A 22,943-nucleotide genomic window follows, 5' to 3' on the forward strand; every position below is an offset into this window, starting at 1 on the left:
CTTTCAGCTACTTGATCCTGCGTCCTATGGAGCGATCGTCCAGATTTGCTACAAATGGCTACTCGCACTCTGTCACTGTTTAAGAGCAAACTTAAATAATTCCCCTTCAATGCTCATGTCACAAACTGTGTTGAATGCTATTTTTTTTGTTCGGTAGATATTCATGTTCCAAATCTTGTTCCGTCTTGTTCCTGTTTTTTTTTTTTGGGGGGGGCAGGAACGGATTTCCATTTATTTCAATGGGGAAGGATGAGAGTGTTGTGAACAACAAGCGTCTTGAAGGAATAAATTAAAGCCATAAATCAAGGCCCTACTACATTTCACTGACGAGGCAATCCTCCCAAAACTCTTCTCAGGGGTCATAAAGCAAGCGTGGCAAAAATATGACACCCACGGGTTTTCAACTTCTAGATTAGGCTCATTTCAACATGCAGCAAGTGGCCTGAGAAGGCCCAAGATCCTGCTTGTTTTCTGTTTTTTTTTTTTTTTACATGACAGCCCTTCTCTTTGAGGCAGGCTGATATTCTGGCAGTCACGACGCAGCTCGGCTCAAGAGCCCACGTTCCCTTAAGCGGCTTTCCACGACTGTCAGCCTGTGAGCGAGATGGCTGCATGCGGGTGGCGGTACACGATTAAAGTAGGATGACACATGCTTTTGGTGCAGCGCAAATGCTTCCTACTGGTTTTGCTGCGGCGGCCAAGTCAATTTGACTTCATATTTTGAGAGGATCAGCTCTTAATAATCACCTGATAAATTTGCTCTCAGTCGCAAACTACACTGCGTTTGATTGTTGTTATACTTCAGGGGTGTCAAACCTTGGCCCGTGGGCCAAATATGACTCGCAGTGTAATTATATATTTGGCCCGCCAAGACAAATTCTGCATCGAATTTATGTGTCAATACTAAAATACAAATTGTCTTCACTAATAGAGATGTGGTTAGCAAGTTTTATTACCATTGATCTTAACCGTTTATGCTAGTCTCTGATTTCAAAACTAGTTATTCATCAGTTTGTTATGTAGACATTCGTACATTTATTTGGACTGACAGTCATAATGGCCCTCCAAAGGAAACTATGATGCAGCCCGCGACAAAAAACGAGTTTGACGCCCCAGTTAAACTTCATTTTCAGCAGCAACGGTTATTCCGAGAATACCAACAATACAAACAAAACATAATTTTATTGAAAAAAACATGAGAGCGTTAACTAGGGCAGCGTCAATTAGGGCACGCAAACAAATATATGCAAAATGAAACGATCACTTCCTTGTCATGTGTTGTCATTTTCACTCTCTACTTTATTTTCAGAGAGACTTTGAACCACACCACTGCCAATCACTGCCAATGTTAACTACCCAAGACAAAAAAACAATCTTTTTTCTTGACTACGGTACACTACAAGTATACAGCAGAAGGAAATTATGTTAGGCTCCATAAAGTAAATGGGATGAGTAATAGTTGGAGTCATCCTCCACACTTGGAGCTTGCCTGTCAAATCAGCCTCCCCCATCCATTATTTTGCGCTCTCTCTCTCTCTCTCTCTCTCTCTCTCTCTCCCTCTCTCGCTTAGTGCATCTCCACAATAATGACGATACCATACATGAAGGCGTCCACCCGCCTGCTGGATGTGTGTGAATGTGTCGTGAAGAAAAGGAAGAGGTTACCTTAAGCTGGACTCTTTTCTCCCTGCTACTTTCCAGCGCTTTCTCATTTATCGCTCAGCGTGGCACCAGGTTGTCCTCTCCATCTCCTTTTTAGTTGTTGGCTGGAGCTCATGTCCAGTGTCTTGCTCTGTACTGGGCCTCCATGAGTTTAACAGAGGACACGAAATTCTTCCCTGGAAGGTAAGCAGCACTGGTTGGTCTCCTCTAAATTTTACACATCAGACTGTGACATTCAGGTTTGGAATAATTACAATAACATTTTTACTCTAGTTGAATACAAGTGTGTGTACATTCACCTGTGTTTTAAATGTATGAACCACATTCAGACTGGCAAAAATGGTGTTCTGTTTTCACTGTTTTCATGTGTTGACTGAAAGTCAAGCAAGGTTCAAAAGTACAAAGTGGTGAATGTACATGCTGACATCATGAAGGCATGGCAGTAATGAGATCTGCCTCTCTGCACAATCGATGCCAGACACTCACTTGGTATTTCATTATTTCTCTTGCACATTAGCTTTATGTTATCATTTTTCAAACAGCTTGCTACTGTGATACTACAAGACCATGAGCACATTGTTGACATTTGTGACCCAGTATGTGTCAGCTTTGGTTGCTAGAGCGGACTGTGCTGTGAGATGTCAGATGTGATTTTAATGACAAATTGAGAAGACAATGATTAAAAAAAAAAAAAATCTAACAAGAAATTAGCTTGACTTAATGAGTGAGGTAAAAAAAAAAAAAAAAAAGCTTCATAAAAGACAAGTGTTTTTTCTTAAAGATTACTTACTACAGTAATTGACTGTTATGGGAACTTTCAAAGACAAGAAAACCAACAAATGTTATGAATACAATCAAAGCCAGACTAAATGATGATCTGAATTATCATTTCCAGAGCCCATTACATAAGATGTTTGTTTTCAAAGTGCTGTTTGAAAGAAAGCCCCACAGCCACTTTGTCATGTTGCTGTGCAAGTAGTGGAGCACGATGGCGTTTGATTGTCACTGTCACTGACTTTCAGTAGAACAGGCGGTTGGTTACACACAGCAAGGGTAAAGATGGTGCACTTCAGGCTCGCAAAAGGTCTCCCAAGGTCTTTGGCTTTGTGCATCACTGCTCAATGAATGACAAATGTGTGGCTCAAGCGAGGGGATGCATATAAATACAGCACCACTGAGAAACCCAAAATTGAGAAAAACATTTAGATTTATAAAAAAAAAATCAACACAAATGGAGTAAAATATTTTGGATCCTCAAAATGGACTGATAACATCCATCCATGCATTGTCTGAAACACGCAGGCAGGGGGAGAACATGCAAACTCAGTCAGCTTGAGTCAGATAAGACAGCTCTGTAAATACAAATACTGGCTAAACGAAAGTTAGTCAACCTGTTCACAGCTCAGTCTGAAAAGTCAGACCGAATAAGCCAAAAGTACAGTTGAGCTGCTTTGGCTCTTCTAGGCTCTTGCCATCTGGCCCCACCCCAAAGGTATTTTTCTCCTTCACTTCCACAGATGTTAAGATGCATCGTAGATTACCCGTCACACAACATATAGATTATGCCAACATTGCTGCAACCTTTTAAGATGGATCAAGACACAATCGCGCTCTCAAGAAGCATTAAAATGAGGCATGAGTGTTTTTCTTTGTTTTGATGGCACTCAGACAATTGGGCGCATCAAGATTGACTGGCATGCTCACTTGCATCACAATCAAGTCTTTCTCTTGATCTTGCCTGCGTACTTCAGTCCTTGAGAGTCAGTGTAGCAAATTGAATACTGTCGAATAGTACATAAGCCACACATATGTCCCCGCAGATGAGGTTAACAAGTGAGTGCATCTGACTGAGTATATGACCTTTGAGGAAATCTCTGCCCACCAGGCCTGCTGGCAAATCTGATGATTAAGCGTTAAGAGAATGTGAGAGTTTCTAGTTTGAAATGAGGAAATGTGCATGTTTTCATTCCAAATGGACTCATAAGTGTGCCAATGTTCTAGATGAGAAATGCTTCAGACACAACAGCTGTGTTTACCTCCACTATCTCCAAGGAGTATGATGTCGTCATGGGCTCACTTTATATTTTATATTGTGAGTAAACTCCTTGATGATCCTCAGCGGAAGTCGCCAAGTCGGCACACCTGAACATTTTTTTTTCTCTCAATTCCCGCCCAGGCGTGCTGTCCCTCCTAGAAAATTGCATTCTGTTACTTGTTGCACATCACAAACGCTCAAGCCTGAAGCCACCCGAGTTCTTCATCATCAATCTCTCCATCAGTGACCTTGGGATGACGCTCTTTTTATTCCCCCTGGCAATACCGTCAGCTTTCTCACACAGGTATGCCATCAAGATTTTGACTTTTTTGGAATGGAATTATCACAAAAAGCAAGGTTCTACTATTAATTCGTTAATTATTATCATTAAACATCACATAGGGACTCCTATGTTGACAGTGTTACAAATTCAAGTTCCTTGATTTATTTAGTAGCATTTTGCTTGCCTTGAATTATTTTGGGGTATCATGAGAATTTGTGTACATGTACAGGATTTTAGCATCAAAAATCTCATACTGGTCGAGCTCTAATCCATATTTAAGTTCAATTGCTTACAGTCTTCACTTCATTTCTTTCTCTCCTCTGCAAACAGGTGGCTGTTCGGAGAGACCGCCTGTCAACTCTATGCAATGAGTGGTGTACTGTTTGGTCTTTGCAGCCTGACAAACCTCACTGCCCTCTCTTTTGTTTGTTGCCTTAAAGTCTGCTTTCCAAATTATGGTGAGAAACTCATGAACAACCAACTAGTAGCTTACAACTAGCAAAACAGCTCACTGATTCTCTTGTCCCAGGAAACAAGTTCTCTTGGGCACATGCTCGCCTCCTGGTGGCTGGAGTCTGGTGTTACGCATCAGTGTTTGCCTTGGGACCCTTGGCGCAATGGGGACGATACGGCACGGAACCCTACGGCACGGCCTGTTGCATTGACTGGCACGCGCCCAACCATGAGCTTTCAGCTATGTCGTACATTGTCTGCCTTTTTATCTTTTGTTACGCATTGCCCTGCACCATCATCTTTCTTTCCTACTCATCTATCCTGCTCACGGTACGAGGGTCCCGGCAGGCTGTCCAGCAGCACGTGTCGCCACAAGCTAAGAGCACCAGTGCGCACTCGCTTATTGTCAAGGTTAGAGTGAGTGAGTCTCTCTTCAAAGTTAGCAACGTGAAAGTAGAGCAGTACAATATAGTAGTACACACAATTTTATATCTGGACACAGGTACTTTTAGATATTTACATCAAAATATCTAACAATGTGACAAAAATAATAGCGATCCCTCACATGAATATATATCGGCCAAATACGCATGAAATTTTGATTTGTCACTCTATTTTTTTCTACAGCTGTCAGTAGCAGTGTGTATAGGCTTCCTCTGTGCTTGGACTCCCTATGCCGGTGTTGCCATGTGGTCAGCATTCAGTGACGCCACACAGGTTCCTCCGTCCGCATTCGCCGTGGCCGCTGTGTTTGCCAAATCCTCCACCGTCTACAATCCAGCGGTCTACCTGCTGTGCAAGCCAAACTTCCGCGAGTGTCTCTACAGGGACACCTTCACGTTATGGCAGAGGATCTATAGGTCAAGTCCACGACTGGGTGCCACTCCGCAATGCAGCAAAGACACGAGTAGCCCCGCACGCTTTTCAAACGGGCAAGTGGACAGATGTGAGGTGTGTCTTCACTACGTTAACAATCCTGCCAAGTGTCATGTAAACTCAACCCAAAGAACTGCTTGCATACTGACTGGATCGGTTCACAAAGAGGTGACACTAAGCCAACTCGCCGTCACCACCACACCACTGGCTGACTTCCTCTAGTGGTGCTGCCAAACAAAACGTATGATATATGATATGATACCATATGATATTATCACTGAGAAGGTGTTTTTGTATAGAATTTGCAAGACTTTATAAAATTGCGGGATGATCAGCTCCTATTGTGCTCCAGTTCTCTATATGTCAAATGTGACCCACCACATAAAAGTGTTTACTAAAATGGATGTGGTCTTTCTCATTTTGGCAGGAAAATCTATACAACTATTTGGTATGCAATCAATGATGAATCAAATCAACTGTTTAGTTTTTATTTTTCAGGGATCAATGAATCCAATTAAGAAATATTTTTTATTCCCATCCCATTATTTTAAAATTATATCAAAATGACAATGCAGTCAATGCACAAACATTCCTGCCCTTGGGCCAAACCCCCCAAACCGTGGAAATGTGATGTTCGCAATTCAAGCAAGAGGGCAGTTTGATGACAAATTCAGTCAGCAGTAGAAGGCGGTAAAAGTCCAAAATGACATGCCGTGGGATGGGTGAGAATCGATTAATCTTAATTCTTATTCCATGAACACAAGAATAATCAGATTGCTGTGATTAGACTGTTGGGGGCACGTAAAACATAATTGCAATTGATTTAGTTTTCCCTTTAGTTTCCTTTAGATGGATGGAATCCATCAACTTCTGGCAGCCACTTTTCCCCACAGGGACTCGGTTTTATTGTGGAACAGTCAGATTTAAGTGATGCACTTGGAACTATACTGTCTTGTGTTATGTGGACACTGCATTGATTACAGTACTGATTGATTGCATTCATTGTAGGTAATGGAATCCTGGAGCAATTGTAATGCTACCGGACATATCCCAAAACATGTGATGCTGTGTGTATATCACTTCATGTATGCGTAGAAAATACATAAAATACACAAATAAAATAATGCGCTCTGTTTGATTAAGTCGAGTGTTGTTTATTATAAAGATTGAGTGTTGATATAGTGATGTGGTGGTGAGGGGTTCAAGAAAAATATACTGGCTTATGCACAGGTGTCAAAGTCAAGGTGAGGGAGGCCTGCCCAAATAAAATGGGTTTATAAATAAATTGGGTTATTTAATATTTCTTTCTAAATTGATCTGTCCATTTAACGGAATTGACACGGAATTTCTAAAACATTTTACAAGCAATATAGTCAGTATTTTATGACATGACTCCCCCTGCTGTTTACAAACGACAGATGATGAATGTACAATTGTATTACAGTGGGATGCTACTGCATGGGATTCGAGAATCACTAAGAACAGATTGATATTGATATCTGCACATATTAATTGATTTATTTATTTATTACTTTTTTTGGCTTGTAATTTGCTTGCTATTAACTCCACATTATTGCCTTTGTTCCGCATTACGTCAAACGGGCCGCCATTTTCTTGGCCGTAAAGTTACATGACGTCACAAGCCGAAGAAAGACGCGGGATTTTCGAGTGAAGTACTTGTCATTTGCGAGAGCTGCTGGAATTCTTCGTCTGCTTAAACTGTGAGTTGAAATATATATTTATATATATATACATGTACGACGTTACTCTTCTGAGCTGTGTCCATAATTGGAGGTTAACAGTACGTGGTAAAATCCTCGCCAAAGGTTACTACATTAACCTGTCACATTTATTCCCCACCTGAAATGCGTAGTATTTTTTTCACCTTAACCCTGGGCACAAGGAAGGAATTCATTTTTGCGGTCAATGTTTTCCTTGCACCTGACAATGTTATTACAAAATGACACGAAACTTTTTGGATGCCCCTCAGTGGTCGCTAGGTTACTCGACTGTCACCAGCTGTGACATAATAAACTAGTAAAAAAACAAAAAAACTCCTCGAAAAATTTCCTCTTTTTTTTTTCGGAAAACCTTTATTCATTCCCATGTTTTACAGTGTGACAAGAAGTAGGTTATCCATTATACACATATATTACTATAGAACTGATTACTTTTGGGAAAACCTATGTTTAACTCCTAACCAATGCCACAGGTTTCAAAGCGAAGTTTTGCTGTGACATTTGCAGCCAAACTTGGTAATTTAACTCAACCGCGGGCAACACAATGACATGAATTAAACCATAGCATAAATATTTTTGTTTCAGGTGACAAGATTACTCCAGGAATATGCTCAACTGTTGGACAACCTTATTGTACAAGTGGGAAAAGCTGAAGGAAATCTGGTTATCTGTGTACTATAACAGGAAGGTCACCAAAACCCATGTTATTGAATGTGATTTGGATTCAGCAGTTGAAGATATTGTATCTTCCCCACAGGTGCACAGTTCTAAATATTAACATCATATGCCCAACAAATGCCCCAAAAGTACTGTACAAAATGGGTGATACTGTATTTACAGATTCTGGGTTTACGACTGTCTGGATCTCTACTTCTTGGCGTGACTCAGATCTTATGTAGAAAAGCTAAATATCTCCTAACAGACTGCAGTCATGCCCTGGATAAACTCAAACTGTCATTTCGGCCAGGTAAAACATTTGTACTCATCATCTGTGGAGAAAAACTGTCTCGTTTAACTGCCATATGTCTAACTGGGTGCTTATACCAATTAATTGATGAACACTGAGTTGATTAGTGCCAGAATGTTAAGGGACAGTATAGACATTTTCTGGGAAAACGTCTCTCACGCCCAGAAGGTTCTGTGAGTTTTCTCTTATCAAGTAAAATGATTCCAATATTGGCATCTGCTTGTAACCTTTTACATTCCAGATGCTCCAGAAGGGACAAAAAAATTGTCTTGTGAAGGATTTAACGCCACAGTGAAAGAAATCTCTTTGAGTCATGACTTTTCTAACTTGCCTCGCTCAAGGTACCTTTTTGAGTTCCTCTGATTACACTTGATATGTCCTTGAGTGAAAAATATGAATTATAAATGGCTGAATATTACATTATTTAATTGGTATTTATTATTTGTCGTCTTTCTCTCCATTAGTAACTTCAACGTGGATATGAATATGGATGTCTACTCGCAAAATCTAAGTCATGCAGAGGAAATTACCCTCAAGGAATATTCAGGTAACCATTGGCAGAAACAGAAGAATAAAATTATCTACAATCAGTTTAATCTGTTCTTAAATTTTAAGTACGCTGTTGTATGAATGGCACAAGATGGATAGGACACAGACACATTAAAGAGGAAGTTAACCCCAATTTTTTTCTTCACAATAACATGTTTTATGTGCCTCCAATAGTCTAAACACAGCATTTTGATTAATATTATGTTTGTGGGGTTCGAGTTAAGCAGCAAAATCCACCCATTTTTATCTATCTTTTTTTTTTTCAAATGTTTCTCACGTACAAGATTTGCTTACTCAATCTTCTTATTAATTGGTATCGACTGTGACTTAGGAAAAAAAAATCAAGCTGACACTGTTTCCCCAAGTAGCATTCCCCACAGAAGCATTTTCCATTTTTTTTTAAGTGAGGTGAGTACTGGTTTGGATTATTGGTCTCTCTTTGTGATTTGCAGTAGATATGACCATCAGTCAGCTGGATATGAACTTTCAAACTCTCGGTCACCCAGAAGACATGTTCGGGGATGAGGACATTGGAGTAGATTTATGTCTTGGTAGGTCTTCTTAAATGATCTGAACAGACATACGGTATTCTACGATTGTGTCCATTTTGACCAATTCATCTTGATTCTCTGTCATCTATTGTGAATAAAGTTGTGATTTTTGATCCCACAGACTTCCTGACATCCTGCGGCACTCATCCTGACTTTACTGAGTTCATCCCAGATGATAATAATACACCTAACAAGTATTCCCTCAACCAAAACCATGGTACAACAGGGTTCTTAGAGATTCATTATTTAGCGTTCAGTTTCACAAATATATCTAAAAATAGGTGAAATCTCCTGGTTGAAAAATTCCCTCTGTTCTTTAGATGTCATTAGAAAAGATCCTGCAGAGGAAGAAGAATCCCTGAATCAGCCATCTTCCAAGCAGACATCCTTTGTCCTTCTGCCTTTGACTGACACTTGTAGGCACAACCAAGCTTTATGAACACCTACTACACTTAATTGTCTGAAACCAAACATGTAAAAATCTGGTGATATAACAATCCAAGGACAGACGTTGTCCTTGCAAATACAAGTCGAATGGCCAAAAACGTCTTTGTATGTTGATATTGGCTTACTGCCGGAGGATAATTGCTTAAGAAAGTACTTGGGCCATTTAAAGGGTACGAGTCGTGGCCAAGATGGTAGTGATTATCAGGAGTCATAGAATTCACATGACTCGTCTCCATTGCAGGGACATTTGGCTCCAAAAGGTTGCAAAAGGCTGCACTCAAGCTAACCTTGAGTACTTTACTTTACTTGTCACCATTCAAATGTTAGTACACACTCAAGGCCTCTAGGCCAGATCTGGCCCGCCACATTAGGCGGCCTGCAAAAGCAAGTAAAGTGCACTGACTTCACGTTTCTTGCTAAAATTCCAAATTGTCTTCACTTTTAGAAACGTTCAGCAATTGCCAAGCATTTTTTTCCCAATCCCACTTTCAAAATAAAAAAAATAAAAAAATAATGGCCTCTAATTTCAAATTTAAATGTATCAAACATTACTTGACTCACTTTTCTCATCTCCTCAGCAAGTACAAATAAGAAGAGAAGACAGAGGAAGTGCAAGTTGATCATGGACCAAATGACATTTCTGAGTGACAAAGTCATGCAGATGCAGCTTAGCGACGACTCTGATCTGATTGACATCCCGATCATGGCTCCCCCCACTCGGCAGCTCATGGACTGGAAAGAAAGCGGAACTGCAGTCAAACTGCTCATGCAGCCATGCTCCAATGTTATAGGTTCAGAGATTAAGGAGGTACCCCAAAACCAATTTCTCCTCCCAGATCAAGTCATAAAAACACCCGTTTGAAATGTATGATACTGCCGAATTCCATTTTCTCTTGACAGGCTTTTCCAAAGGACGTTATCCAGGTGACATTTGAGGAGGAAGAGGTCATGCAGCAAGATGACCATGAAGGTAGAATATTTCACTCGAGTAGGGCCTGGCCGATTAATCCGTCGTCTGATTTCATTGGCTCTTTAAAATAATCATAATCTGCCAGACATTTACAGATTACACAATGATATATTCTTAATGTCCCATGAAACAGTAAATGGTGATCAGTGTTGGAGTCACAATAATGATGTTATTGTGCCGTTTGTCCACTAGACGGGGCTCTGACGCCACTCAATACAATAAATATCTCTCTGAGATCGACTTGGTTTCTAATTAATGCTAAGGGCTCCCGGTTTAATACGCAATTTATAATTGTTATAACTAGCCATTAATGATACATTTGTCATTCTATATTTTTTAAATTGACCTCCTTGTCAGTTCTCAGACTTTTTTTTACCTGCCAAATATCGGAATTGGTCTCAAATAATTCTTTGGTCGCCATTATTTTCACACACAACAGCGTGTCTTATTGAAGCGTTTCTGTTCTTTTCCACAGCTCTGTACCCTGTGTCCGCTCTCAGTAACACAAGACCACTCAGCACAGAAAGCTTCAATGATTCCTCCACAGAACACAAGCTCACAGAGGTGAATTATTCCAGCCAACACATAAGTGACTTGGAGCTCATGCAAGTAAGCACAACTATTTCTAGCCAATTGTGACACATCAGTCACATTTATCATATGTGCTTTGTGTCTCTCAGGATGAACAGATATTGGACACAAGTCAACCAGTGCTTTCACCAGAGTACTCGATGTTTGTCCATCAGTCTCACATGGAGCAGCACAGTCAGGTGACTTCAAAGTTTGTGTGGCTCAAGCTTTTGCCAGCATTTTTAGATTCAAATTAACTTGGCAGTGGGGCTACCATTTTCAAACCATTCGGTCCCTTTTAACTTGTCTCCCTGGAGGTTGAGCCGACACTACCTGTAAATGACACGGTCCCTTTGTAATTTGCAGCCTTTACTGGGCCGCCAAAATTCTGGGGAGCACCAGACGGTGTATCGACAAGCACACATGCTTCTGAAATCCCTACAAGTAAGTCCCTAAAAATAAAGTAGTTATTATTAATGCTGAAATCCAGTATTTCCTCTGGACTATATGGCAAATAATTATGTTTTTACATGTATATATAGTATATATATATATATATATATACTAAAGTTATGTGTGCACGTGTGTGGCAGTGTTCTGAGGGCACTTCGTTCTGCCTGAGGGACCTTTGCTCAGGACACACCCGCCTGCAGGTGGCTAGAACATTCCAGTGTTGCCTTATGCTTCAGAAGGAAGGGGTTGTGATTCTGCACCAGAGTGGTCCATGCCACGACATCTTTCTCACCCTGGTTCTGCATTCTTCACGCTGAAACACTAATAGATAAATAGAGTTTAAGAAGTTGTCAGTGGGTTCTTCAACAGGTTGCAGTCTTGGTTTTGGAGGACGTGGTTGTATGTTCAATAATAATACAATTCCAAGAGAAAAATATTTGTATTAATTCCAGAGCAACTCGTATTTGAAGTGAAACCCATTTTTAGTTGAGTTGAAAACAGAGCAATTTCTTATGAGTGAAACGTTGTTGGACTGTTGACATTTATTGCTTGAAAATGTTGATGCTGTTGCTGTTTTAAAAGCCAGCAGTGTGTATCAAACTGTAAGTTACAATTTGCCATTAAACTATGAAGATCTGGTTGCAATGTGTAGCATTCAGGTTTGTTGCATTACAATCATCCCTGCTATGTCGGACTTCACTTTTTCTAGGCTCGCTATGTTAAACAGAGGTAGCAAAATGAACACACGCATATTACAACACGAACTGCCATTTGTCACAACTGACGTAACTAAGCAGAGCTGCTCGTGCTTCAGCCAGTTACTAACTCCCAACCAAGACTCAATTGACTCTTGTTTGCTGACTCTGACGTCACTCAATAGATCGTCACAGATACTACAGTATCGTCGACCATGAGGATGGCCATCCCCAGTGGAGAAAAATACCTACATGGTGCAAGTCACATGCATTCCTTCTGGGATCATAAACATTCTCATTTGGTGTATATACAAATCATAAAATGTATATTTAGTTGCTACTTTGTGGATTTTGTGGGTCACGGGGGTGGTCTGCAATATAAACCGGAGATTGGTGTATCCTTAGCATAATAACGATGAAGCTACACAACAGAAACACTTTCACATGTAAAATGAAACACACATGCACAAGTAAAATACTCACATTTTCCACATTGACCTAAAAATCTTTTAATAACTACTGTGGTGCTCTCACACACTAGAGAAACACTATCACTCATTCCTGAATCGTCCACACGCACTACTGAAACATTTTATTCAGTAGGCCATATGAGATAAATTGATTAATTGATGCTTTATCAGAAAGCATTTCAGTACAGTACTTTATTGATATGTGTGAGAGCATTTTTGATTGTGAGAGCGCTGAACGTTTGTCCCTGACGGTCCCATCTCATCTCATGTCCTGTCCTCCCTTCTGTCGTCTCTTCTCGTCCCCTGCTGTCTCTTTAAGAGGCATCGACGTCGCAGTGAGCGCACTCGATATGAACCCTTCATGGCTGCAGGATGCGCTCGGCTCCGCATCAGCTGCTGCGTCTTCTCGCCACGCTTCCAGCGACGCACCAGCCGCAACCTCAGTATAGCTGTCGTCGTCCCCGTGACGCCGTCCGAGGCTTCTGACACGGTGAGACGCGTTCACGGCACCCGCCACTACACAAACGGCTTTGTCGGACACCTCTGCGGGACTCATCCTTTTTCTCCTCTCTATTTTGTGCTCCGTCCCCGTTGCTGTTTTTCACTACTTAATTGTATTCCAGGATGTTCTACATATTGTGGCCGCTTTTGGTGCGCTTTTGGTGCCAGCTGCTCGCCTCCGCATCCTCAATCACGCGCACGCTTACGTAACACGCTTACGTGTTTCTCGCCATTAACGCCGTGACCACCTGTTGGTGGATGCTGATGCTGCTATTGATGATATATAAGAGGCGAGGTGAGATGAATGGAATTGTGCGTGTGTTCGTTCTCGATCATGAGAAAAATCTCTCGGAACTACACCACACCGAAAAGTATTCATACTAAACTCAAGATGATGTCGTCGAAATGTACTCACAACACGACCTATTGTGAAATGAACACAAAGCCATGGCTTGTATGAATGAAAAAGTGTTTTGTACCTTTTTCTATTGACTTCATTCATACAGCACATTTCATACACAAGGCAAATCAATGTGCTTCAAGCAAACAAAGACACAACACGTCAAAGGATTTCAAAACTCAACAACATTAGAGGCAGAGTAAAAACAACACACTGTTCCATAGTCTCAAGGGCCACGTCATCCGTCCGAGTCCAAGACATCTGCTTGAGAGGGAGCGTGACTATTTGATTGTTCGTGAAAGTTGTTTTGAGTTTATATTTAACTTTAATCCCACTTAAAAATAGAGCTGAAGACTGTTTTGGTTCATTCAGTTGTTCATTTGCTCTAGTGTAGACAGTGACATTGAACTTTAATTGAACTGCTGTCATTTGATCAATATACTGGTTGCTTCATATCATTTGCATACTGCATAGCTATGATATCAAGTATTTGACCCAAAGTTAACATATCACTATAATAACATAAGTGCCTAACTCATTCTTTGCCAAAGTCAGTTTTTTTTTTTTGCAGGAAATGAGTCTCCATAATCCAATTTCGACCCAATCAGATTCTAATACCATAAATGTATTTACTATTTTTCAGAGTCTAGCTGGAAGGACCTCCGAGCCTCCTTTACTAGAGGCATCATGTCCTTAACGCTCACCCCAAGCAGGAAACCTTCATCAGGTCAGGGCAGGTACGGTCACATCCCGCTTGCTCATCCAAACAATTTTTAGGACACATCAACTCAATATTGTCGTTTTCACAACAAGGCGCTCTGCAGGAGCGAGTGGTAACAGCGGACGATGCAACCCTAGTGACATGTCCAGCACCGGCAACTACTCGCTGAAGGTCAAGGCGACAGAGGGAAGCCTCACGCCTCGGATGTATCCCAGTACGCCGAGGTACAAAGTTGCTAATCAGAGGATTTGTTTTTTTGCCACAATATGATGAGTAATGGTGCCAGGCTGTGCATTTTCCACCTGTCAACATTAAGCTCTTCCCGACATAGAAAATAAAGTAAACGCCAAAAATCTACCCAAAACATGATGTCATGTTTTTTTTCTCCTCAGGCGTCAGGCAAAGCATACGGTGTGTAGCGACAACCATGGGATTAGGCCTCCCGCCCCAGAGCAATACCTCACTCCCTTGCAGCAGAAAGAAGTGTGCATACGTCACCTGCGAGCTAGACTGAGGGACAACGTGGAGCGATTACATCACAGGTCAGTCATATCAAATACATCCGTCAGTCGTTTACAAACTTTAAGATCAATTAAGATTTTACAAACTGTGTCAGCTTCTCTACAGTAAGTCTTGATTTTTCTACTCTGGCTACAAAAGCAGACAGATCTTTGGGTTGACTCAAAATAAGACATTTGCAAACATCGCTTTTATTTTGGACTACAATTTTTTTTTTTTTTTTTGCCAATTTTCTGACAGCTGTTAAGGAATCATAACCAATTTATGTTTGTGCATTCTAAATGCTATATTTTACAGAAGAAGAAGAATAAAAACTATTGGGCTGTTGTGATCTGGTGGCACAACCCCAAACAAGTTTTTATCATCGTTTTCAGTTCAGGCCGGCGCTTGTCACTTACACTCCGCCACAGCGAATTGCCCTGGCGCCTGTTGTTTACCAGCAAAACAAAAGGTCGTTAAAAAAACGGACGAATCTTACGTACTTTCCATTTTCTTGGGTTCCACTACAGGGACTACGAAATAGATGAGTTGAGGACTCAGCTGTACAGGATGCAGGAAGACTGGATCGAAGAGGAATGCCACCGCGTGGAGGCCCAGTTGGCACTCAAAGAAGCCCGCAAGGAAATTCAGCACCTACAAGAAGTGGTGGAGTCTGTCAGGTCCAACATGGGTAAGCAAGACCATGACCACAAGCCATACACGAGGTCACAGGACCCGAGGCCCAGCGGGAGGTCTCGCTCCTGCGGCTGCTCCCCCGCCAGCACTTTGACCCGCAGCAGACACCTGAGCGCCGAGGCCACGCCGACCGAGTCCAACCGATCGTCGTGCCACCTGTTACTGGAGGCCGGCCCCCTCACAGAGCGCACACCACGGCGGGACCACGCCGAAGGGACTGCGCTGCCCTGTGACCGGCTGTGCCGAGGGGGCGCGGTATCGGTTTCGCACTCCTGCCACTCTCTGTCCGGAAGCTGCTACCTCCCTCATCATCACTTATTCCTGCACTTACCTCAGGAGGAGCCCCCGGAAACTATTGCCTCGGCTTCGACTGCACCCGCCGACCCTGTCCCGAGTGCTCCAGCTAGGAGAAAGCCAGAAGTACGCTCGCAGGCCTGCAGCCCGACCATGACCTGGCGGTCACGTGAGAACAGCGGCCCAGAAGAGCTGAGCGTCATTTCCGTGTCGTCGGCAGACACGGGCCCCGCGGATCCCTTCGCCGCTCCGACGACTTTGCTTCCTCTATCTCCTCCAGAGATCCCCCACGTGCGCCAACCCCACTCCGCGGCCCCCCACAGGCAGGAAGCAGTCATCTTGGAGACAGAGGAGGACTGCAAAGAGGAAGTGGAAAACGACGATTCGCCTCAGAGGTTCCACTGGAGCCCTTATTTCCTGGTGGATCTGTTGGCCTTGGCTGCGCCGGTGGTTCCGACTGTGGCGTGGCTGTGTCGCGGATCACCTCAGGATATTGCGCCCGTCTATCATATCGGCTCCTTGCTGAGAGGTTGCTGTGCCGTGGCTTTGCACTCGCTCCGTCGGAGAGGCGGCGGGCCAGGACGCGGACGGTCCAGCGTGAGTGGAACGCCCATCTGACTTGGCATCTCAACTCTCCAGGCTTTCTCAAACTTAACACGCTTTTGGCATGGGCTGCTCTTGTCACATTTAACATCAAAGAATATGTCAAAGAACTGATGTGAATTTAATGGAGTTTACTTATTTGCACAGAGAAAAATTGCTCTCAAAGATAAAAGTGGAGCAATTGCAACTCAAAACACTCATCTTGTCCCATTGTAATGGAAATGCAATTACATATAATCCATTCCAGCCTCCTCTCCTCAAAACAGATTTTCTTCCAGAATGTTTTTTTTTTTATATATCCAGAAAAATAATATACGTATTGTACAATCCATACAGTTTGCCACCCAAAGACTGCTAAGATTGGCTTTAGCATGCTAAATCTCAGACAATATTTTTCCGTAGGTGTTGATATTGACAATAATGGCCACCCCTGACAACCACATAGCTCCGCCCCTGGGTCCAAGCAAAATGCTATTCAAGCAAATTGCTGGAATGCTCCAGTTCAGTTGTATTGAACTTATGTACAATACATTTGCATTTAATCTTTCAGAATGGTTTGTTGTCAACCATTAAGGTATAATGTTTATTACACTTTTCTGTTCTATGTATATATATATTTTTTTATCATTCTTATAGTATTGTTTTTGTAATTTTATCTTACAGTAGTTACTGAGCAGATGTTTTACTGTTTTGAGAATTATTTTCCATAAGATTTTGGGTGAACTCGAAATTGTGACTTTTTCGGACTCTACTGTGCTCTTTGTCCCGTCAACAATTTCATTTATGCGAGAAAATCTGATTTTTTTCAATTTCAGTTTAGTGTAAACATTTTCTCCCCAGATGTATGTAGTTTACAATCACCTAAATAGACAAATCATCAATTGTCATGTACAGCATTTTCTTTCCAAGAGCATTCCCTACGGGAGCATTTCTTTATAAATATTTAATAGCTTGCATAATAAAAAACTTTACAGGGACTTAACAATGGCAACAAAGCATAGGAGGAGCTAACTTGTCGTTTTCCATGGAAATACTTGACCAACGTGTGTGTGGACTGAAGGTTATACAAGGTCATGTGATGATCCGTGAATGTATGAATGCAAATGGCTTTGTCTAAGGATTTTTAAGATAATGTTTTGGGTCTATTTTTGAACTTTGTATATATAAAGAAAGAGCGAATGTGTTCACATAGGACAAGAGAGGACAGAGTGAGACATTTGAGGTCAAGTTCCTGCTGAATTAGCAAATCCTACGCACGTAATAAAATGTGTACAATAATAGTTTGAACCTTATGCAAAGAAATATATATTTTCGTTTTCAAGAGTAGTTTGTTAGCTCAATCCAACTTAAAGGTTGGATCTGCACGTTGCACAAAAACAGAATCTTTTTTGGTTGAAATATAAATGTACTGTATATCTTTAACTTACAAGTTGCTCCTTAAATCTGATCTGTCCCATTCCTACAAAGCAATGAGACGCTTATACTGACTGTACTCTTTTATTGTGAAGAGTAAGGAAGAGAATGTAACATCCACAGCTTGTAACACACAACTCCTTAAAATAAACGCAATCACAAATTGCAAGGTGCCTCGTCGATAAGTTTTCATGCAACAAACCTTTTGCCACAAACGTTTTTCGGGGGGTGTGGGGGGGTACATTTTCCCCACATTTATTGTTTTTTTTTTTTAGAGCAAACCAAGACAAAAAGCGTCCAACTGTGAGTGTCTGAGCGCTAAAATCATCGTGCGCTCATAAATAAATGTTGCTGGCAAAAATTGTGGAGAGCTGTAGGCAACTCCGTTTGTGTGCTTGATTTGAGGATGTCAAGTGATGAGACGTCCATGTGAAATGTCGCCGGATAACTAAGTGCCATGGCCACTCGTAAAACAGCTCCACGTCAAAACAATTCCTTTAAAAAAAAAAAAAAAAAAAAAAAAAAAACACATTAAGACCAGTGTTGTAGAAAGGCCACACGAGGAATGAGACTGATTCAGAACTTCGGAACAAAGAAAAAGCATGTAAATGTCAAACATTAAACAAAACAGGAAAAGACATTGCAGTATGTCTAAATAGATAGGATGGGATGAGGTTGGACTAAGTAGAAGGTCAAAACTAGAATGAAGTGGTATGAATACGAAAAGGAGAGTGGACAGGTGAAGGTATAGACATAGTAGGTCCTATGCAGGAGTCATCTGGATTTTCCTCCATGTTCCCATGATAGGATTTGACCTGCAGTCAACAGAAAAGCGGCACAATACAGGTTGAACAAATCATTGCACATTTAGTATGGAAAGCACAGCCATGTTCAGCCGATCCGAACATTTTGTCGATGAAGATTTCTGCCTCAACGCTAACACTCGTTAGAAAATCATATGCGCGACGCCCAGATCAATGTTTGGTCACCGGCTATGTTGACTGCATCCTGTTGCAGGTGCATGCACTCATTCAGGGAAAGAAAAAAAAGATGGTTCAAGTGTTGACTCTACAGCTGGGGTGACAGACACTGTGGTGCCTGTGGGCATCAAGTAGCCCCCTCAGGACCACATGAGTGGGCTGGTTCAACAATAGCTCAAGAGAGAACGGGGCAGTGTGAAAATGTGTGTTTGCTTTTTTTTTTTTTTAAACGAAAATGCTGCAAATGATAAATTCAAGTATGGTTTTGTTGCATTGAGCATTAATGCATATCAACAATTGTTTCTTTTCAATGATGTCATTTTTTTCCAATTGCGATGTGTAATAATCCGAATTGAATTTTGCTTGATTGCACAGCCCAACTCAAGTGTGTTGTTTTGGCTGGCAAAATCGCTACTGTGGCTCTTACGTCACCTCATTTCATGGACCAAAAAAGCATGGGGAGAGATTTGTTAAAACTAAAGCTCCTAGAGAGGAACCTCCTATGCAGAGTTTAAGATCAACAAACACAGGAAGTGGCTGAGCAAAGGGTAGAGACACGCACACACGTCACAACGTCACCGAACAGTCACTCACGGGTTCAGATTTGTAAGTGGAGGCAAAAAATCTCTCGAGGCTCCGGTTCGTATCTCGGAATGTTCGTAAGTGGAGGTTACACGTCTTTGCCTGTTGTATTTATATTCAAGAAAAAAAACGTATTCATTTTTATCCAAATATCCGATCAAATCAAATATGCAAATATTAGATACAAATTTCAGTAGGATATCTGAACAGCAAAATATTTTGTCTCACCCTGGCAAGTTGCACGGAACGAAGCAAAGCGGCAAAGACGCTTCAGCCCTACTCCAGCCCCAGCAACTCCACGTCGAAGGTAAGCGTAGCGTTTGGGGGGATGACGCCTGGGTGGCCCTTGCTGCCGTAAGCGTAGTCCGGCGAGCAGATCAGCTTGGCCCGCTGACCTACGCTCATCTTTGGAGGTGGAGAGAAGGTTACATGCGGGTTCACCATTGTGCAGGGAGAAAGGCTCCGCTCACCTGAGCGACTCCTTCTTCCCAGCCGCGGATGACCTCCTGGTGTCCTATCTTGAACTTGAAAGGCTTCGCTCGGCCCCTCGAAGAGTCAAACACTTTCCCATCGTCCAGTGTTCCTGACCACAGAGAAGGTGTGTCACAACCATACTGTTCACGAAGCTCTCTCTACAAAAAGTCAAGCAAATTTCTGCAACAATTGTTCGGTTGCCACTGACATCAATTGTCAGTACAACGTCATCCTAACCTCAAGTTCAATTGCAACTTAAGAAACTTCTAATGTTTGATGACGTCACACTTTTGCCCCCGCATGCAGATTGTCCTTGTAGTCAAATGACACTTTGTGAGATTATGAAATCAAAATCATCTTCACAAATCAAATGACTTGATCGCCATCTTGACAAGTGACGTAATTTTGACGCAATCGCAATATTGTCAATGGGTCATTCCAGCAAACAGGTGCCATTTGAGTCTCCAGGAATTAAAACAATAATTACATGGAAATGCATTTTTCCTGCACATTGTGTTGTGATGGCCAAAGTTCATGCATTTGCTATTTTTCAACATTATAGTGTGGCTAAAACGGTTTGATTTATCGTCGACATATTCATTTATTTCAATCAGAAATGTGATACTGACATTGTTTGACGAGTTGGCTAAACAAATCGATACTTCTGAGAACTCTTTTGCAACCAGACTCTTCCGAAGATCCTTCAAACACATCAGATCCGTCATAAGTGGCGTAACGTTACAGCCCTTGACACTTGGCTTGTTATTGCTGTTTAATTATTAACGTGGTTTCACTATCTAACCCCCCTCCCCTTCTCCCCGAGAACAACAATGATCTGATATGAAAACCAATTTGACAGAACAATTTTTTTTTAGGGAAGCATTGCAGCTGGTTAGCCCATTAGCTTAAGTTAGCCACCTAGCTTGACGTGGGCCGAGTGGCAAAAAGCTAGGCTCCTGCTAACTCACCCAAACCATAGAAAAACAACAACAAATACAGACTTCAATTAAACATAAGATCGTTAAATATAAACGTTAGCGACCAAGTGATTGCTCACCAAAAAGCCATAATGACTTCACGCTTGACTACTAGCCAAAGAGGAAACCTTCCGCTGCGCTCCACAATACCAAGTGGAAACAACACAACCCAGTTTACGACACGAATGCTTTAAGCCAAAACGTCGGAAGCAAACAATGGTGGAATAATCGTTATTATTATTATTATTCAAAGGCCAAACGATTAAGTTTGTCGCCGCGATTCTTACTCACCAGTGTAGTGCACTACGACGCGCTGCCCCTTCTTGGGAAACGTTTGTCCTGCAGACACGCACGGGACAGCACCGTCGGAATGGACAAAAAACACCACAACAACAAACCGATTTGGCAAAAATATGAGGCGAGTTCGACCTACCGTCCCCCGGCTTGATGGTTTCAATTTTCACTCCCATGTTCGCGATTCCTCGGCCGTTCCGTTTCGACCACCGTGCGAAGAGCGGAAGCAGGGGGATGCACCGTTTGCATACGCGCAGGCGCACATTCTCACAAGCGCGCGTGGGCTCAGACGCGCTACTCTAGGGTTATTGTTTTTTTTTTTTGTGTGTGAGTACTACACACACGGAGACGCGCACGCGTACATTTGGAACTTAAGCCTTTCAGAATGGACGGATGGATACTTTTAAAAGTACAATTCCATATCAAGCATGAAAAAAACCATCAAAAGAATGGACACGTTTTGTAAAATGATCGCACTTTTCCATATTTCACAATTTACTGAAGTGATTCAAACAATTTCCAAATTCCAAATGTTCTGTTCAACATTGGAAACTATGTTTCCACATTTCACAGTCCCACTTTCCATGACAACATTTGTGTAACAGTGCTGACATTTTACGTATTTTATATTTCTGTCCAATGCGAGTCTTTCCAACTTCCAAATTTTCAGGACATCTTGGGAACGATTTCCATTACCCAATTCCTACAAATGTTCTTTCTACAAATTCACCACATTTTATGACTGATTAAAAAAATAATAATAATAATCAACTGTTCCGAGCATTCAGGACTACCGAGCTGTTAAATTCCTCCATACACTTTATTGACTCATACATATTTAAAATATATTGACTCTTAATCAAATTCCTCATTCAGTTTGGTCTTCAGTGTCTTCCCAAGTCCAGCCAAGTCTCTTCCGCTGGGCAGCTCTGCCAGAAAGCAATGGATCGCTGGAACATATCTTATGGCCTGGAAAGCAGAAAGTGGGTCTTGCAAAGCACGCCCTTCAGACTGGTGTCAGAAACATCAAGGCAAGTGGTCCTGCTGGAGTTGACTCTCCCTTGGGAAGAGCGGATTGGAGAAGGTCTTTGAGAGGAAGAGGGCCATTCTTTTATCAGGGCCCTTGAGAACCTTGGAGTGAAGGGACTGCATCTCAGGAAGGCCATCTGGATTAAACATACCAAAAATACAAGTCCATTTTTTGGGGAAGGGGTATGCAAGCAAACTGAACCCCCTGAAATTTGTGACATAAGAAGATGAAGCATAAATCCACAGGACATATCAGACAGTATTGTGAAGACAACAAAAGAGTTAGTGAAGCACACTAACTTTAAGTAGCATGTCTGTCAGGTCAGATCACATCAAAACAGTGAAAACATTTTGGCCATCAAGACATAGATACAAACCCAAATAAGTCATTTCAGTTTTTAACCTTGAAGTATGGATCTCAAAAGTTGACTTAGATGTTTTTTCATCTGCCTTCTTTGCTCTGGTCACTGTCTTGGTGTGTATACACTACACAAGACGTCTTCACAACGTGCTTGTTTAGTCTCGGCGTTGAAATGGACTTCTGCATTGTGTTGTATTTTGCGTCGAGATGTGAAGTGAATGTGAAGAATGTAAAGTCGTCACATTAGTCAGCTGCTCTGCTCTGCGTTGACAAACGGAGCTTCTGAACTGTTGAAAGAAAAAATAATTGCCAGTAATAGCACCACAGGAAAAAAAAATGTCCCTATAAAACATTCTAAAAACATGGAATAACGATAATTACATGAATTGTAAAGAATTTA

The 22,943-nt window shown here is 41.7% G+C and overlaps 4 protein-coding genes and 1 long non-coding RNA gene across 9 annotated transcripts; 3 read left to right on the forward strand and 2 right to left on the reverse strand.

Annotated features, from left to right (window-relative positions):
• Positions 1–799: 799 nt before the first annotated feature.
• On the reverse strand, positions 800–4,491 carry LOC147062428 (uncharacterized). The gene is made up of 3 exons (XR_015065592.1): positions 4,274–4,491; positions 3,699–3,852; positions 800–1,838 (listed from the first exon to the last, which is right to left on the reverse strand). It is a non-coding gene; the product is annotated as an uncharacterized LOC147062428 (long non-coding RNA).
• opn7d (opsin 7, group member d) lies at positions 3,664–6,178 on the forward strand. 2 transcript variants are annotated; one of them, XM_085906727.1, is made up of 5 exons: positions 3,664–3,754; positions 3,839–4,001; positions 4,311–4,438; positions 4,510–4,844; positions 5,061–6,178. In XM_085906727.1, exons 1-5 carry the CDS (start codon positions 3,664–3,666, stop codon positions 5,529–5,531), a joined length of 1,188 nt encoding a protein of 395 aa, XP_085762853.1. In that variant the 3' UTR covers positions 5,532–6,178. The 2 variants fall into 2 exon arrangements, with proteins under 2 accessions (XP_085762853.1, XP_085762862.1); XM_085906736.1 differs by having other exon boundaries at positions 3,692–3,754; positions 4,510–4,763.
• A 737-nt stretch (positions 6,179–6,915) lies between these two features.
• LOC147062430 (double-strand-break repair protein rad21-like protein 1) lies at positions 6,916–12,188 on the forward strand. 4 transcript variants are annotated; one of them, XM_085917109.1, is made up of 14 exons: positions 6,916–7,030; positions 7,634–7,805; positions 7,889–8,015; positions 8,257–8,356; positions 8,480–8,562; positions 9,017–9,115; positions 9,237–9,332; positions 9,436–9,531; positions 10,141–10,370; positions 10,463–10,532; positions 11,008–11,141; positions 11,213–11,302; positions 11,469–11,546; positions 11,696–12,188. In XM_085917109.1, the coding sequence occupies exons 2-14, from the start codon at positions 7,656–7,658 to the stop codon at positions 11,870–11,872; spliced, it is 1,530 nt and encodes a 509-aa protein (XP_085773235.1). In that variant the 5' UTR covers positions 6,916–7,030; positions 7,634–7,655; the 3' UTR covers positions 11,873–12,188. The 4 variants fall into 4 exon arrangements, with proteins under 4 accessions (XP_085773235.1, XP_085773257.1, XP_085773249.1 ...); XM_085917131.1 differs by having other exon boundaries at positions 11,008–11,096; XM_085917123.1 differs by having other exon boundaries at positions 9,020–9,115.
• A 2,120-nt stretch (positions 12,189–14,308) lies between these two features.
• On the forward strand, positions 14,309–16,590 carry snpha (syntaphilin a). Its single transcript, XM_085921266.1, has 4 exons — positions 14,309–14,358; positions 14,435–14,566; positions 14,735–14,884; positions 15,371–16,590. The coding sequence occupies exons 1-4, from the start codon at positions 14,309–14,311 to the stop codon at positions 16,446–16,448; spliced, it is 1,410 nt and encodes a 469-aa protein (XP_085777392.1). The 3' UTR covers positions 16,449–16,590.
• Positions 16,591–18,267: 1,677 nt separating this feature from the next.
• Positions 18,268–21,418, reverse strand: fkbp1aa (FKBP prolyl isomerase 1Aa). Its single transcript, XM_085921278.1, has 5 exons — positions 21,293–21,418; positions 21,151–21,198; positions 19,879–19,991; positions 19,637–19,813; positions 18,268–18,661 (listed from the first exon to the last, which is right to left on the reverse strand). Exons 1-4 carry the CDS (start codon positions 21,327–21,329, stop codon positions 19,685–19,687), a joined length of 327 nt encoding a protein of 108 aa, XP_085777404.1. The 5' UTR covers positions 21,330–21,418; the 3' UTR covers positions 18,268–18,661; positions 19,637–19,684.
• Between the last annotated feature and the right edge of the window lie 1,525 nt (positions 21,419–22,943).

The sequence above is a fragment of the Syngnathus leptorhynchus genome, chromosome 1, assembly GCF_054491065.1.
Source record: "Syngnathus leptorhynchus isolate UIUO chromosome 1, UIUO_Slep, whole genome shotgun sequence".
Taxonomy (NCBI): Eukaryota; Metazoa; Chordata; class Actinopteri; order Syngnathiformes; family Syngnathidae; genus Syngnathus; species Syngnathus leptorhynchus.

What these genes read in the sequence shown, in the direction of transcription:
- fkbp1aa (XM_085921278.1), bottom strand. Translation starts at nt 21,329, where the DNA reads ATGGGAGTGAAAATTGAAACCATCAAGCCGGGGGACG. An exon ending in CGTCGTAGTGCACTACACTG is followed by an intron (nt 19,992 to 21,150) that starts GTGAGTAAGAAT and finishes CTCTGTGGTCAG; the next exon opens with GAACACTGGACGATGGGAAA. An exon ending in GGGAAGAAGGAGTCGCTCAG is followed by an intron (nt 19,814 to 19,878) that starts GTGAGCGGAGCC and finishes CCACCTCCAAAG; the next exon opens with ATGAGCGTAGGTCAGCGGGC.
- opn7d (XM_085906727.1), top strand. Translation starts at nt 3,664, where the DNA reads ATGAGAAATGCTTCAGACACAACAGCTGTGTTTACCTCCACTATCTCC. An exon ending in CTCACTTTATATTTTATATT is followed by an intron (nt 3,755 to 3,838) that starts GTGAGTAAACTC and finishes ATTCCCGCCCAG; the next exon opens with GCGTGCTGTCCCTCCTAGAA. An exon ending in CCGTCAGCTTTCTCACACAG is followed by an intron (nt 4,002 to 4,310) that starts GTATGCCATCAA and finishes CTCTGCAAACAG; the next exon opens with GTGGCTGTTCGGAGAGACCG.
- LOC147062430 (XM_085917109.1), top strand. Translation starts at nt 7,656, where the DNA reads ATGCTCAACTGTTGGACAACCTTATTGTACAAGTGGGAAAAGCTGAAG. An exon ending in GCAGCAAGATGACCATGAAG is followed by an intron (nt 10,533 to 11,007) that starts GTAGAATATTTC and finishes TCTTTTCCACAG; the next exon opens with CTCTGTACCCTGTGTCCGCT. An exon ending in TGCTTCTGAAATCCCTACAA is followed by an intron (nt 11,547 to 11,695) that starts GTAAGTCCCTAA and finishes CGTGTGTGGCAG; the next exon opens with TGTTCTGAGGGCACTTCGTT.
- snpha (XM_085921266.1), top strand. Translation starts at nt 14,309, where the DNA reads ATGTCCTTAACGCTCACCCCAAGCAGGAAACCTTCATCAGGTCAGGGC. An exon ending in ATGTATCCCAGTACGCCGAG is followed by an intron (nt 14,567 to 14,734) that starts GTACAAAGTTGC and finishes TTTTCTCCTCAG; the next exon opens with GCGTCAGGCAAAGCATACGG. An exon ending in GTGGAGCGATTACATCACAG is followed by an intron (nt 14,885 to 15,370) that starts GTCAGTCATATC and finishes GTTCCACTACAG; the next exon opens with GGACTACGAAATAGATGAGT.